The following is a 16,391-nucleotide window of genomic DNA, read 5'->3' on the forward strand; positions in this document are numbered from 1 at the left end:
AACTCACACACCCAGACTCACAAAGGAAATGTGGCATAGCCACAGAGATGGAGGTCACGGTAACGGTTATGTAAGAAATGCCGAAGGCTGTCGGCAGCCACCAGCCACACAAATTTGGATTTCACGTATCCCCAGGTGCTGAAGGGTCCCTGGCTGCCGTGAGGTGAGCAGCCTTCTGTGCCATGTGATTCTGCCATGATGCTGGGTGGTCACAGGCCTGAAGCCATGGGACCAAGCAGCCATGTGCCTCTACCATGGGAACAGCAAAGCCTTCCCCTCATCTGCATACAGACGTTAACAGTATGTGCACAAATGCCAATTATAGCTTCCCCCTCTAGGACACTCACATCTGAGGTCACTCCCCTACAGAGACCTCCCCCTTCCCCCATTGAGATAAACTAAAACCCACCTTCTTATTCGGCTGCATATCATAAACCCGGCTCCTCAATTCAGATGTATGAAATAAGTACACTGAGTTTCCGGTCTGCTGTTGGCATGTCTCCATCAGGACACAAGGCCCCGCCAATCCCAGCCTTTCTGTATGTGTGCTATCATTTCTTCATTCCGTTACCCAAGTCAGGTCAATGTCTAAGCCATGCAGACCACGGCAACTCTTAGTGACTACTCTAGGTGGGAGGCCTCTTACCTTTGGCTCACACAGTGATCCTAGCTGCCCTGCAGGATCTGAGTCCTCCCTCCCTCCTTTTTCCTTTCCTCCCACTTCCGGGCTTCAGGAGAACGTGTTAAGACCATGGCAGTGAGTTTTTGATAGAGCCCCTGTTCCTACAGAGCCATATGCAGGCTCCCAAGTCCCCCATACACCCGTGAATGTTCCCCATGCTTCTGACACAAGGATTCTGAATACCTATGGCCAAGGTGTCCCACCATGCATTCTCTTTTCCTCTGTGCCTGGGGTCCTCCCCATGTGAGAGGAGGTGCTGAGGGCCAGGTTCCTCTGCAGTCTGCTTCTGCATTTGCCTTACTGAGCTCAGCCCTGCACCGTTGCCATAGTTAACCTTGGCTCTCCATTTGAGTGGACCGAGAAACACTTAGGAGACTAAGCCACACTTCGAGGAGTCTCTGGGAACTGAGGAGGGAAGCCGCTCCCTGAATGTGGGTGGCAGCATCCACTAGGCTGGGGGGCTGAGCCATGTGCGACTCCTGTTCTGAGCCTTCCAGCTTCTCAGACAGAGTGGCTCTTGTCTCCCGGCCTTCCAGCTTGCAGGTGGCCACGTGGCTAGGGAAACTGATGGTGGAGGTCAAGACATAGCCCCCCTATCTACCGTCATGGCTCAGATGGACAGTTACTGTACATTTTAATAAAAGGCAGTGACCATAGAAGTGCCGACATAGCAGGTACTTTAGACATGTAGGGATACATACAGGGATACTACGAGCTGCTGGCAGGTGGCATCCCAGAACACACCTTGTCACTCTATGTCACTGTGCCTTGTCACTCACCCAACAGGTTCTTTCTTGGTCAAGGTCAGGTTGCGGTTGGGTCTAGCCTGGTTGATGGGGATGGTGGCACCCTAGAAGAAACACAGCAGTGTCACCGGGGTGGGGGTGGGGTCAGCCAGTCCCTGCAGGAGCCCCAGGGTCTTGTTTGGGCACTGACTCTCCCATGAGAGAGTCTGATCTGCTAGCTTATACTTGACAGGGACATGGCAGGAGTTCAGAGGCGTCAGGCTGGACACCCAGAGGAGCAAAGCAACAGTTCCACGTCAGGTCAGAAAGCTGATATCTGAGCAGAGAAAGGGTGAGGAGGCCAGCTTGCCCCTAGAACCAGGGGGCCCAGTTAGAGGTGGCTCCAGAGAAGTCACAGGAGACAGAATGGGGGTGGTAGCTGGCAGTCCACCTCTCATGTGGTCACCATGCTTCATAGTTCTCAGCTCCTAGCGGGAGAAGAGCCCCGAGCCCTCCTCTCCCTGGGAAACTTTCAAAGATGGTGTGCTTGACCCCAAGACAGGTATGTGCAGGGTCTTCTAGTGGACTTCAGGAGGTAGGTTCCACAGGAACTCCTAGGACCACATTCCACAGTTATAAGACAGTGGCAGAGGGCTGGAGAGATGGCTCAGCAGTTAAGAGCACTGGCTGCTCTTCCAGAGGTCCTGAGTTCAATTCCCAGCAACCATATGGTGGCTCACAACCATCTGTAATGAGATCTGGTTCCCTCTTCTGGCATGCGGGCATATATGCAGGCAGAATGTTATATACATAATAAATAAATCAATCAATCAATCTTAAAAAAAAAGACAGTGGCAGAGACCCAAAACTCACAGATGACATCATTGGAAGATGGAGGCCGCAGGCCAGGAGTAGGGGGTGAGGCCCTTGCCTGTAGCCAGCATAGACACAGGCCCTGTAATCCCCAAAACAGGACACTGGCAACACCTGAATGGTCCTGGAAACACCTGAGCCTCCCTCGGAGCCTCAAGGTGAGGCCCAGCCATCCCATGCACTTGCCATAGCTGGATTTTATTACCCGCATGCTAATCCCTTGTTCCCCAAAAGGGCACTGCTAGGAGGTAGAGAAATTCTTAAGAAGTGGGGCCTAGCTGCTGGAGGTTAGATCTTGGGGGTGTCCTTCAAGGAGCTAGTCAACTCCACACCCCATCTCCCCCTCTTCCTTGCTCTGTCACTCACTCTTGTAGCCTCATGGGTGCCGACAGTCCTAGGAGCCACGGAGTCAACAGACTGGGCATGGGGGCCTTCCAAACTGTGAGCCGGAATTTACCCGTTCATTTTACAAGTTGACTCTCTAGGTATTTCTTGCTGCGACAGAACGCTGGGCATACTGTGAGGCCCTGGCACGAAACTGGCCAAGCCTGCTGGGCTCTCATCTGCAGAATCGTGAGTTGCCCCTGCTGTAAGCTGCCACCATGGTAGCTGTTTGGCAGCGTGCTTGGCAGGACGCCGCCCTTCCTGCCGCCTCCCCTGGAACCCGCCTGCACATACACACATGCACACACGGGAGCCCAAACCCCACCTGGATTTTGTCACACCAGCCAGCAAAGTAGCGGAACGTCTGGATGGACATGCCCACGTGCGTCTTCAGAGCCAGCGTGTAGACAGCGCCTGCGTCCAGGGCCTCGATGGTGGCTAGCTCTTCCTGGTGCTGCTCCATGAGATCCGCCAACCTGGCCGACGTCAAGAGAAGGGCGGGAGACTGACTTAGGCGTGCCACCATCTTAGCTGCTCTCCAGTGCCATTTCTTATGGAGTGGAGGACTCTGCCCTCCACTACCAGAACCGTCATTCAGACGAGCTGGACTCACCTTTCCCATCTGTAAGATGGGACAATAAGGTCTACCTTTTTGAATGGGTGTGAGACTAAAACCCTCTGTCCCCTTCCTTTCCTTTCCCTATAGATTGACACTGTTACAATGTCCCCACGAAGTTGCTCTGAAGAGGTGGTCACCTGCCTGTGGCTAACAGCCAAGAGGCCACTGTCCTTAGTGGCCATCCTTCCTGTTTTTGATAGCTTCAAAAGAGAGAAAGTACATCCAACCTGACGGGCAGCTCAACTCAGTCATGTCCCTGAGGCCGAGCTCCTATAAGCAGGAGATCCATGTGGGAAAGGCGACTTTCGGGCTATTGTGAGTCTGTGTTCATCAGCATCCGGATACCCTGCTTCTGATGGCCACTGTGAGCATCCTGGGGTTTATAATGGTGTCCCCTCACTGACAAGGCTTCAGTCTGGCAGAGGCACTGACCAAAGTTGGTAGGGCAATTTCTACCCTGCCCCTTCTGCACAGTCGGTTGCTCCCGGCAAAGATGCTGACATCTTCCTGCAGTCACCCTCTTCACTCAGACAAAGCCACAGTCTATGTGTGGTAGGGTCTCCCTGAGATCCTACACCAAGTTCATTTCAGGGCTCCAGCTTCTTATCCCTTCCTACTGGCTTTGTCTGTTACTCAGGTGACCCAGGCCTTCGACCTCAGGACCTTGGCCAGAGGCAGTACATCAAGCCTGGGGTTACTCTGCAGCTGCTTCTCCAGAAGGATTGTTCTGCCTGCCCCAGGCCTGCCCAGCTGGGCTAGACTGAGCACACACACAGCAGGAATCGCTAGAGATGGAGTCTAAGCTTCCTCTTAATGCTGGCACTGTTACCATGAGGAAGCATGGGTTATTATAACAGTGGCCACCAGGCGGCAGCAGATCACCTCAGTGAGGATGCTTCCAGGTCTTAAAAGCCCGAGGATGTATGGGTGTCTCACAGCTGGTGACCATTGCCCGGTCTGGGAACCATGGGGTCACTAGCTGACTCTTCCCTAAAATCTATGGCTTCTTCAGGACTTCTTCATCTGGGACTTACAACAGAAATTTTCCCCTTTGCCATACCCCCCTTCATCTGTCGCTTCTACTGCTGTGGGTTTTTTTTTTCTTGTAAGACTTAATTATTTTTATCTTATGAGTATGTTTGCCTGCAAGCACCATGTGTGTACAGTGCCGTCAGAGGCCAGAAGAAGGCACCAGATCCCTGGAATCAGAGTTACAGATGGTTGTGAGCTGCCATATGGGTGCTGGGAAGTGAACTTGGGTCTCTGCAAGAGCAGCATGTGCTTATAAAGGCGGGGCTATCTGTCTGACTCTGTTTCTGTACCTTTATAAATGTCTCGGTTTATGACTTTCCGTTGTGATGTAGCTGCACAACCTTATGAAGAGATCAGTGCATAAATCACTTGTGCAAGTATGAGGACCTTAGTTCAGATCCCGGCATGCCTGAGGTGAGGTGGGATCCCGGCATGCCTGAGGTGAGGTGGGATCCCGGCGTGCCTGAGGTGAGGTGGGAGGCAGAAACAGGAGAGTTCCCAGTAGCTCGGGAGCCAACTAGCCTGGCATATGCAACCACAAAATAACAAGAGACCGTGTCTCAAGCAAGGCAGAAGACCAGGCCTAACACTTGAGGTTGCCCTCTGACCTGCACCCACAAACACATCACACTCAGGAACATGCAAGACACTAACACACACATACACACAAACATTTTTTAAAAATTTACATTGGAACATGTAATCTGGGGAATCTGGACGCATGTTCCCCATGATCACCCCTGTTAGCCCTCTTGTCCCTTTGGAAATGACAGATATATTTTGTATCAATAAGAGGGATCCTGAGTCCCCACACCATGGCCCATGGCTCTAGGAGCCCAGGGTTTCATCGAGGCTCCTTCAGGCTCCTTCAGACTTGCATCCTTTGGTCACAAGGTCAAACGACCAGCAAGACTTAGCTGGCACCGCAGGGAGAGAGAGGCCCCTTCCTCTTATTAAAGAGCATTAAGAGGAAGATGTGGCCTGCACGATGGCTGAGCGTCTAAAGGCCTTTACTGAGCAAACCAGCAACCTGGCTTTGATCTCTGGGAGCCATGGTAGGAGAGAACTGATTCTGGAAAGCTGACCTCGGACCTCCGTGTGCACACTGTGGTGCAAGTATGCACACATACACACCACACACAGTACAACCCAACAAACAAATAGCATACATATCATACCACTGCATACACATACAACCCAACAAGCAAATATCATACACATCATACCACTACATACACATACAACCCAACAAACAAATATCATACACATCATACAACACCACACATCACATACATACACACTACACACACAACACACACACTACAATTACCATACACATCATACAACACCACACACATCACATACATACACACACACCACATACAGCACACATACCATACACCCCATATACATCACACACACAGCACACATACCATGTACACTATACACACTCACACCACACCAAGTACACACCTTATATATCATACATATCATACAACACTACGCACATTGCATGCACAAACAGCACACACACCAAACACCACACACTACAATAATAACAACAATTTAAAAAAATCCTGAAAGAGGAGCTGGCACCAGGCAGTCCCAGCTGTAGCAGCCAGGCAGAACAGCGAGAGGCAGACAGGACCCTGCACATTTGTTGCCCTCGGCTGGCAGGAGGCCCCAGTCCTTGCTGGTCCACATCTGAGCCGTGCCTCTCAGGCACCTCAGCCTGTAGCTGCCCTGGAATGCAGCCTCCCCTCCGCACCTCTCCTTTAAGGTCACAGCTAGCTGGGGACACCTCGCCTGCCTCTTCCACAAGGCATCTCCTAAGCCTTAGGCTGCAGTGCCCAGACCACTTCCCACTGGCGGGTCCCACCTGTACAGGAGCCGGCCCCGGTCACGTGCGTTTATCTTCCCCCACAGTCCATTCTCAAAGGCTTCCTTCGCTGCCGCCACTGCCTTGTCAACATCACTCGCCTGGGCAAGGGACACCTGGCAGATGACCTGTGGAAATAACAGAGACATGACAGCTTCTTCTGGCTCCCGCCTCATCCTGGGCTACCCAGAGGCAGGGTCCCCACCACGTAGGCTGGCACTGAGGGAAAGTGCTGCCCTAGTGGCTAGGGAGGAATCAGCAAAGGAGGGTGGGGCCTTGAGGAGGTCCCTGCACATCCTTCTCACATCTGCACGGAGCCCAGAGGGGATGACAACCCAGCTGCTTCTGAGGAGCCCCAGCAGCCTGGTGCTGTTCACACCAGAAGCCGAGATCCGCTGGCGCAGTGAGCTGAGCCAGAGAGGCTTCTACTCAGAGGGATTCTGGATCCGTGTCCCAGTTCCATTCCTGATAGGTGCTGGGGGATGTGGCAGTAGCCAAGGGGAGTCGGAAGGACGGGGCGGAGGATGAGGCGACATCTCCTCGTAGGCGCCCATGAACAGCTTTTCCGTTCCCACCCAAGGCCCTGGAGCCTGGCAGAGGCCTGTCCACGTCACACTGGCAAGGTTGGCATCCCGAGGGCACCATCCATCCTATCTGCCCCTTGGGATTCACTTGCCAACTCCCCCCAAATGATCCCTATTTTCTGTGGGACTGAGTGGGCACCAGCAGATGGAAAGTCATCCCTGTGTCGGGTCTTATCAAGGAGAGCTTCGGGTATGTGGCCTTTTGTGTGGTGTAGCATACGCAGTGGGTCATGACATGAGAGAGTCACAGTCAAGAATGTCTGGCAAACACTGAGTTATATTTCCTCCATTGCCGGTGGGAGTGCAAACTGATACAGCCCCTTTGGATGTCAATGTGGCAATTTCTCAGAAAACTAGGAAACAACCTACATCAAGACCAAACAATACCACTTTTGGGTATATACCCAAAGAATGCACAATCATACCACAAGGACATGTGCTCAGCTATGTTCATAGCAACATTGTTTGTCATAGCCAGAACCTGGAAACAACCTAAATGCCCCTTGACCAAAGAATGGATAAGGAAAATGTGATACATTTACACAATGGAGTACTACACAGCAGAAAAAAATAATGACATCATGAAATTTGCAAGCAAATGGATGGATCTAGAAAACATCATATTGAGTGAGGTAACCCAGATCCAGAAAGACATATATCATATGTACTCACTCATAGGTGGCTTTTAGACATAAAGCAAAGAAAAACTAGCCTACAACTCACAATCCCAGAGAACCTAGACAAGAATGAGGACCCTAAGAGAGACATACATGAATCTAATCTACATGGGAAGTAGAAAAAGACAAGATCTCCTGAGTAAATTGGGCGCATGGAGACCATGTAAAAGGGTAGAAGGAGAGGGGAGTGGGAAAAAAATATAGCTCAATAAAAAAAAGAAAGAAAACCAGTGTTACATTTGAGGAAGACTTTGCTGATGGTGCCCTCCATGCAAGAGGGACAGCTTCAGCATGGAGGGGAGCCGTGGCTCTTAAACATCCTCAGTCTCTAAAGAATATTCTGGTTCTTCAGTGCTTTCCTGCCTCCTCTCACCCCTCCCCTCATTGCTTTGCTCCCCTCCATTCCTGTGGTCTAGGTTGGGACCTTTCACGTCCGTAACAAAGAGACACATATCCAAGAACAGACCCCTGGTCTGTGCCCTTAGAAGACAGCTTTGGGGGGGAGGGGAGGACGGATTGTGGCCTGCACTCACACTTCCGTCTGTCGGGTTGACGGTATCATAGGTCTTGGAGCCCTCGGCATCCACGAACTCGCCCCCGATGAAGAGTTGGTAGGGCATCTGGACAGTCAGCTTCTTCACTGTCTTTTCCACCTGGGAAAGAAGCTTGGTTACGGCGGATAACACACAGGCTTGGTTATGGCGGATTTCCCACACATAGGCTTCCGTGACAGGCACACGCCCAGGGACACACAGAGGGACTCACAGAGAGACTCACAGAGAGACATACAGAGGGACGCACAGAGGGATGCACAGAGGGATGTACAGCCGACCACGCGAAGGCTGAGGCTCCTAGACAGTGGGGCCACTGAGTGGTACCGACTTGGGCAGTGTCAGGGCTGGAGGCCACCTCTGCCTGGTCCTCGTGTGACACTGGAAGAGGTGTGTGGGGTTCTGGGTGGTAGCTTGCTATGGGTGGCAAGGCCCTTTCACCCTCAGACATGGTGCCTTTCACTACCAGATTGACTTCTCCACTCTGAACCCAGGAGTCCCACAGACACCAGCCCCATCCTGAAATCTGTTCCCTGGCTGTTTGTCCACTGTCCTATGGGTGACCTGATACCCACTGTGGCCACCTGTACTTCCCCAGGTGTTGTTACAAATCACCAGGTGAACAAAGCACCCAGAAGCCCACTCCTCTGGGGCTGCTAGACTGCCCAGCTACCCTAAGGGAGACTGTTTCAGATCTTTCTCAAAAAGGGATTCACACCGCTGTGGCTCACTTCACTCTGCACAAGCTACAGGCACAGGGTCGCCTGCCCTCCTCACCTCGCCAGCCCCTCTAGGCTTTGAGATGTGGGATTTGCCTACGCTTTGTGCACTGGACAGCAACAGACTCTGCGGAAGACGTTCCCCAGGGCTGGTGCAGCAGGAGGGGGAGTCCAGGCCCAGGGCAGCACTCACGTAGTTAACGACACACTGGTCCTCTTCGTCCTCCCCTCTCAGCTTCCTCACGAGGAGCTGGACGAAGTCCTTAAAGGTGGTAGCCATGTAAACATCTTCATTCTCTAACTCCAGCCCATCACACAGCTCCTTCACCTCCTCCACCAGCCTGAGGGGAAGAGAAGGATGGAGAGCGGGGCGGAGCTTCAGCAGACCCTTGTGGATCCCATGTAAGTAGACGTGGTCTGAACAGTCACTTAGTGGGGCTCATGAGCCTGGAACTAGGGTGCAGGCCCAGGCGCTGGGTGCAGAGGCCTTGGTTTCAAGCTCTCTCTCTCTCTCGTCGGGTACCAATCATTGATGTTGAACAAAGGGCTGACTCATCTGAGTCTTCGATTTTATCATCCACAAAGCAGAAACCATAACAGAACAGCCTCTCTCAAATTTTGTTGTGTCTCTATGAGACAACAAACACACTGAATGACAGTTGACAACTAATACATTATTAATGACCATTGTTTGGGACACACTATGTCCAAATCAAGTATATGATAAAGGACTTGGGCTCCGAATATTTAGAGAACTTTCCACACCCAATCCTCGGAAAGCAGAAGGCTGAAGCCCAGAGGGATTTTACCAGAGCAGTAGCGTGGGGCAGATACAAACCCGGTGAGGTGTTCGACACCATTAGGGAACGTGAGCAACAAGGAGTCAACGTGGCGCAGAAAGTTTCAAAAGAAAAGGCGTGGTCAGGATGCAGCTGGGGTGGGCTGAGACTCCATTTACTTTAGGCCTTGTAAACCTACCAACCGTACCCAGCACCACAGGTGGCTGGTTAGTTTCTGCTTGTTTGTTTTTTGTCAATTTGACATAAACTACACTTGTGGTAGTTTCAATGAGATGTCCCAATAGTCTCAGGCATCTGAATACTTGGTCCCCAGTTGGTGGAGCTATTTGGGAAGGCTAGGAGGTGTGGCTTTGCTAAAGGGGATGTGTCACTGGATGTAAGCTTTGAGGTTTTAAAAGACTCTAGCCTTCTCTGCTTCCTGTTTGTGGTTTGAGATGTGAGACCTCCATTGTCACCGCCACCATGCCTCTGTGCAAGCACCACGGACTATTATCCCTCTGGAACCAAGAGCCCAAAATAAGCCTTTCTTCTATAAGAACTTTTGACCCAAAACACAGGAGGCAGTAAGCGGTGTCAGTTTAAACCATGATTAGGGGGTGACCAGTTACCCAGAAAATGGATCTGACATGTGACCCACTTCTCATGACACATAGTCTTCTTCACCTCTCTGTTGTTGCAAGGAGAGTGGGCCCTTGTTCTGTCCCGGCTGCCCGGCTAGCTTACACCCCAAATACCACCCAGAAGTTGTATTTATTAAATCACTGCTTGGCCCGTTAGCTCTAGTTTCTTATTGGCTAATTCTTACATCTTAATTTAACCCATTTCTATTAACCTATGTATCGCCACGTGACTGTGGCTTATCGGTAAGATTCTAACCAGCGTCCATCTCAGGCAGGAGATGCATGGTATCTGTCACTCTGCCCTTCTTCCCAGCATTCAGTTCTGTCTTCTCCGCCTACCTAAGTTCTGCCCTATCAGGCCCAAGGCAGTTTCTTTATTCATTAGCCAATGAAAACAACACATAAACAGAAGGACCTCCCACACTACATGTGAGCCCAAGTCCCCAATCTGCCATAGCCAGCATCAGCCAAGGGACAGCAGTGACAGCTGGGCATCAGCAGCCCTGCTGGGATAAGAGGCCAGCTTGAGGACAGACATTTGGGAGCAGCTTCCACTGCGGTTCAGGTCTGCCCATGGGGCCCTTTCTGATCAACTCACGCATGATACACGAGTACAACCAACAGGGGCCTCAGTGGGCCCACAGTGGATTCTTGGGAGGGACCCCAGTGCCTCTGGCCTCACCTCACAACATCTACTGATGCAGCCCCCGACTTGAAGAAGTCTGTGGAGTCTTCTACTTGTGGGATGTTGGGTAGGATTCGCATCCAAGTGCTCTGAAAGACAAAGGCCATGACAGTCATAGGTGCTTGGTGAAGTAGGGTGCCATCCTCCCAGCTGGCTAAGGGTTCTGCCTTTACAGTCTTTGAGGCGCTGTTGCTACCCAAGGGTTCAGAGCGGGTCACAGCTCTGGCCACCATGACATTAGGCTGCTGACCTCCTGCCACATGGTTGGTCTCCTGGTACCGTGCAGGCAGTGGAAGCTGGCGTGCTATTAGAAAGGTTCATGCCTGGCCTTGGTGCAGCTGTCAGGGTCCCGGTAACCCCAGCACAGCACTGATATGGCGGCATGGGATGCTTATGACAGGAAGGGCAGGCACAGTGAGGGTGTTATGACCTGGATCTTGTCTGCTCTGAGACACTGGCTGGCTAGTACTCCTCTGACCTGGGACCTCTGAAGCATCACAGAACCAGCTACTGGCCTACTGGACAAGTGAGGAGGGGTCAGGGCCGCCAGGCCAGAGGCCATCACTCCTACTTACAGAAGGCCGACCAGTGGTCATGGTAAGATGGCTGTTCCTAACAGATGCCAGACTGAACTACCCAATTCCAACATCCTTCAGGAGGGCTTCCACCCCATGACACAGGCCTCCATGGTAGGCATCGTAGGCAAGCATCTTAGGCCCGGAGTCTGTTGGTCCAGCTGGCTCAGTAACCCCAGGAGGGCTCAAAGGCAGGGCCAGAGTCACAGCAGCCCCAGGGATATTCTGGAAATGTCTTTGCTTGCTCTGTTTTGTGCTTTGGAGGGAGAGGTTAAAGCTAGCAATATGGAACTCCTCCTCTCCTACTCCCATCCCTCCCGGATTTTTACAGTGCCCAGAATTCCTAGGGAAGACGCTGGCTCTCTGCTGCTATGGACCACATGGCACTTCATGTCTGTCTCTTGTAGAGCCTAAATCTGCAGTGTTATAACATCAAGGGTCTCACTGTGACCTGACCCTGCCTGCCTCCATTCAGCTCCCTCTCTTATTCCTGGGTCATGGCAATGATGACCTCCTCAAACAGAGCTGTCCCTGCACCTGTGGCGTCCTCTGCACCTGTGGTATCCCCTGCACCTGTGGTGTCCTCTGCACCTGTGGTGTCCCTGCACCTGTAATGTCCTTTGCACCTGTGGTGTCCTCTGCACATGTGGTGTCCCTGCACCTGTGGTGTCCCTGCACTTATACTCCTCTGCACCTGTGGTGTCCCCTGCAACTGTGGCGTCCTCTGCACCTGTGGTGTCCCTACACCTGTGGTATCCCCTGCACCTGTGGTGTCTTCTGCACCTGTGGTGTCCCTGCATTTATGCTCCTCTGCACCTGTGATGTCCTCTGCACCTGTGGTATCCCCTGCACCTGTGGTGTCCTCTGCACCTGTGGTGTCCCTGCACTTATGCTCCTCTGCACCTGTGATGTCCTCTGCACCTGTGGTATCCCCTGCACCTGTGGTGTCCTCTGCACCTGTGGTGTCCCTGCACTTATGCTCCTCTGCACCTGTGATGTCCTCTGCACCTGTGGTGTCCCTGCACTTATGCTCCTCTGCACATGTGGTGTCCCTGCACCTGTGGTGTCCCTGCACCTGTGGTGTCCCTGCACCTGTGATGTCCTCTGCACCTGTGATGTCCCTGCACTTATGCTCCTCTGCACATGTGGTGTCCCTGCACCTGTGGTGTCCCTGCACTTATGCTCCTATGCACCTGTGGTGTCCCCTGCAAATGTGGTGTCCCTGCACCTGTGGTGTCTCTGCACCTGTGGTGTTCCTGTACTTATGATCCTTTGCCCAAAGGTTTTTCCAGATCTTTTCTCTGTATCCAGTTGTCAGCTTCCCTCCATCTAAGGCTGACCCCAGCTCTAAGGCCTTGCCTCACTGCCCCCATTCTGTGCAGAGTGTCTCCTGAAGCTGTCCCACCATCTGCTCTCCTGGAAGTTCCATAGCTTCACCTGCCCTTCCCAACCACTGCCTGTAAATCAGGAGGAGCTCAGTGAGTGTTTCTAAGTCCCCTAGCCTATGAGGACTCTCCACTCCCTTCTTCACGCAGTGTGTGAGCAGTCCTTGTTAGGTAAGGGACACTCATGGATTCTTCATGTGCTGTAAAGTTCATGTGGAGTTCAGAATCCAGGGCTTTTTTTCCCTAGGCTACCTACCCATATGGTGGGATTCTCTCCCGATGCCTGGAGTGGGGCAGTCTGTAGCTCACAGCCAGCCTCGTGGTCACACCAAACATGCTCCAGCGCACACTCTGCTGAACTTAGCACAGATTCGCCTTTCAAGGCTTGGCTCCCAGATGGGTTTATCTGGCAAGAGCCATCCCAGGCAGAGGAGCTGCTGTCCTTGAACCCCTGACTAGATGGACGAGTAAACCGAAACCCTTCAGTGTCATGTGCTCAACAAGGCTCATTACCAGGGAGACAGAGTGTGAAGGGCCAGGAACAGTACCTGGAAAGTGGTCACTGACCCAGCTTCAGGCTAGACAACCAAGCTCACAGAAGGAAGCGATCTCTAGATCATGTGGGGATTGAGCTGAAGGGGAATCTGACTATGAAGCTGGTGCTGGTAACAGCTTGGGTGTTACTGTTAGTGCCCCCCCTAGACCAGTTCCAGAACACACACTCATCACTGGTGATGGGTTAAGCCCCCACCTCCCTTAACTATTACAAAGCTGACAGCTTCATTTGTTAACTGTTGGGAGTGAGTCCCTAGAAAAGCCAGATTCAGCAGACCCAAATCCAGGGGCCCAGGTACTAAGGAAGAAGGGTCTTGGGACATCAGAAAATACCAAAAGAGGACAGCCAATGTTATCCCAAGGCCAACACATATCCCCAGCTCCAGGGAATGTGAACACACAAAACACATGTGCACTGTGAAATCTGTCCGACAGGATGGTACCACTAAGGTGTCTCTTACCCGCACAGCCTCAGCGGTGGCTAGCTCTTCCTCTGTCAGCTCCAGGTCACTGCTAGCAGACCCTTTGAAGAACTGGGAGGCTGGCATCATCTTGCCATCCTCCAGCTGGATGTTCTTCACCAGCAGCTGCAAAAAGGAGAACTTCAGTAGGACCACGGCACAATGAGGAGCTGAGTAGGGCGCTCACACTCTTCCTCCACCCTCACAGCCAAGAGGAAGCAGGGAGCCCAGGTAAACGAACGACATGGATGTTCGGAGCTGAGACACTGTCCTAGGGACGTGGAAGAGACCACATGGCCTGTGCCTGTCCTTTATCCTAATTGTCAATCACCTACCACTCTGTGCTTGCTGCTTGTTCTCTAGATTCTCTGTGTGTGGTGCATGTGTGCAAGTATGTGCCTGTGCGTGTGTGTGTGTGTGTGTGTGTATGCATGTGTGTGTGTGTGTGTGTGTGTATGCATGTGTGTGTGTGTGTGTGTGTGTGTCTGACCCAGGCCCTCCCTCACGTCAGGCAGGCCCTCACCACTGCGTGCCACAGGATGTGTGCTTTCTTTTATTGAACGATGTTATTTCTATTAAAAGGACAGCTTCTCATCAGAAAAACAAAACAAAATGCTTTCAAAGCTACTGTGAAAGTCAACTGAGTAAAAGATAAATCATTAATCATGCGATCACTCCCAGAAGCCCACAGAAACATCTAGAGGACAGATGCCTGTCTGAGACACAGGTGGAGAGAGGAGGGGATACAAGGAGAGTCCTGGAAGCCTATAGTCTGCACTCCTGTGGACAGCACTCCAGGCAGAGCCCGGCTCCGGCTCTGCGGAGCTTGCGGAGAGTGTGCAATGCCTAGACTCACCCTTAACAAGGGAAACATGCCAGCCTGCTGCCAGCTCATCCAAAATTATTTACCTTGTCTTCCCCCTTCTAATTTATTAGACAATTATTTATGAGCTGACACGGTTCAAATAACCCATACTATACATTATAAAACCTGACAAATCTGAGGTAGTTATAAGAATATTCTAGAGTCACATTCTGTGCCTATCAAAAACAGGCAATCAGTGCTGGATGCAGGGTCGATAGAGTCAATCCAATTGCTTTAGTAGATGTTCTAGAACTTTCAGCAAGCAGAAGGCCAGCTGGACCCAGCAAGCAAGTCTGAGACACACTTCCTGAAGGCTCTGTGCTCTGCTGTCTGTATGGCTACAGTGGCAGAAGCAGCCAGGGCCCTTGGGATCCCGCCCCTCCTGAATGCTAACCCCAGTCTCCAGATGCTGCAAGCAACTGGCCACTGGAAGCCTCCTTCACATTCCCCTTAGCCTCCCTTGATGGGAAAGCACCTGTGACAGAGAGGCCACTACCCCGAGGCCGAGAACAACAGGTATCTACTGACATGAACGTGTGCAGCGCGGAGGCAACCCAGCATATCCTCAGAGACACCTGGGTCAGACGAGCCCACCCTGACCTCATGACTTTGCTGAGCCTGTCCCTCACAGTATCATGGGGTTGTCCCATAATGTTCCTGAATAATTATTTTTGGGGGAATGTCAGTCTTAGATGTTATTTCTAGGGACCACAACGTGACAGATAGCAACAGTCTGCACACACCCACTGTGCACAGCTGAGTGCCCATCTACTATAAATGGCGGCTTTCACACAGACTATGAGGTGTGTGTGTGTGTGACCCAGGGCCTCCCTCACGTCAGGCACGTGAACGATGAGAGAGAGCCATGGCAGTCAGCACAATTCTCCACACTCCACCCTACCACACTCACACAGACAAGGTTGCTAAGTGTGGAGGCTCTGTCTCTCTTCAACCCAGTATCTCGTGTGAGTGGAGTCTCAGGGCCACAACAGCCTTGGAGCCAGAATTTAGGATCTGAAGTCCAGCTTTGCTCCTAGCTCGGGTAACCTTGGGCAAACTTTTCACGTCTTTGCACTGTAATTATAATTATCTCATAGGGCTCTGGAAGATGAGATGTAAGGCCTATTCGTTGCTTTGGAACAGTGGTTGGTGCCTAAGAACACTTCATTCAATTCAGCTACTATTCTGATGGGCAAAGTCCAGTAATATCTACCGGAGCCCAGCAGCTGTCTGCACCAGTCACTATCCCATCCCCACTCAGTGAGAGGGAAACTGAGGCCTAGGGGTTTAAAGACCTGGTCTTGATAATATATGCTAACTGCAAGGCCAGGGCGACTGGAGAGGATTTCTGTCACATAGAATGTCCAGCCTGCCACAGAAAGCACAGCCCCACCCCTACCCCCACACAGCCAGTCTGTGCTCAGATTGCAGCTCTTCCCTTGGCTCTTGGTTCTTCCTGTTTCTTCTAGGGAAGCCTGGGGTCTGGATGCAGGCAAGTGACTCACAGCAGTGAGTCCCCTTACCATTTTGTCATCATTCCCGAAGAGGATGAGCCCTGCTTTGGTGACCAGGCCTGGACGATGGGCTCCTGGGATGGGCAAAGCTTCTCCCTCGGCCACCAGGCCTGAAGTGTTGAGTGTTGAGTTGAAAAATGTCAGCTTCTATGGAATCAGAAAAGGCAAGAGACAGCAGGTCAGATGAGGCCCTGCTGCCTGCAGCC

The 16,391-nt window shown here is 52.0% G+C and overlaps 1 protein-coding gene across 1 annotated transcript in view; it reads right to left on the minus strand.

Annotated features, from left to right (window-relative positions):
* The window catches only part of Aldh1l1 (aldehyde dehydrogenase 1 family member L1), a 48,426-nt gene that overhangs the window by 20,448 nt on the left and 11,587 nt on the right, over window positions 1–16,391 (minus strand). Inside the window, exons 7-14 of the mRNA XM_075983519.1 lie at window positions 16,195–16,332; window positions 13,807–13,932; window positions 10,828–10,919; window positions 8,919–9,066; window positions 7,989–8,108; window positions 6,195–6,322; window positions 2,990–3,140; window positions 1,462–1,532 (exon numbers count right to left, since the gene is read on the minus strand). Coding sequence (XP_075839634.1) covers window positions 1,462–1,532; window positions 2,990–3,140; window positions 6,195–6,322; window positions 7,989–8,108; window positions 8,919–9,066; window positions 10,828–10,919; window positions 13,807–13,932; window positions 16,195–16,332 — 974 coding nt within the window. The remainder of the gene's footprint in view (window positions 1–1,461; window positions 1,533–2,989; window positions 3,141–6,194; window positions 6,323–7,988; window positions 8,109–8,918; window positions 9,067–10,827; window positions 10,920–13,806; window positions 13,933–16,194; window positions 16,333–16,391) is intronic.

Source organism: Microtus pennsylvanicus, chromosome 8 (genome assembly GCF_037038515.1).
Source record: "Microtus pennsylvanicus isolate mMicPen1 chromosome 8, mMicPen1.hap1, whole genome shotgun sequence".
Taxonomy (NCBI): Eukaryota; Metazoa; Chordata; class Mammalia; order Rodentia; family Cricetidae; genus Microtus; species Microtus pennsylvanicus.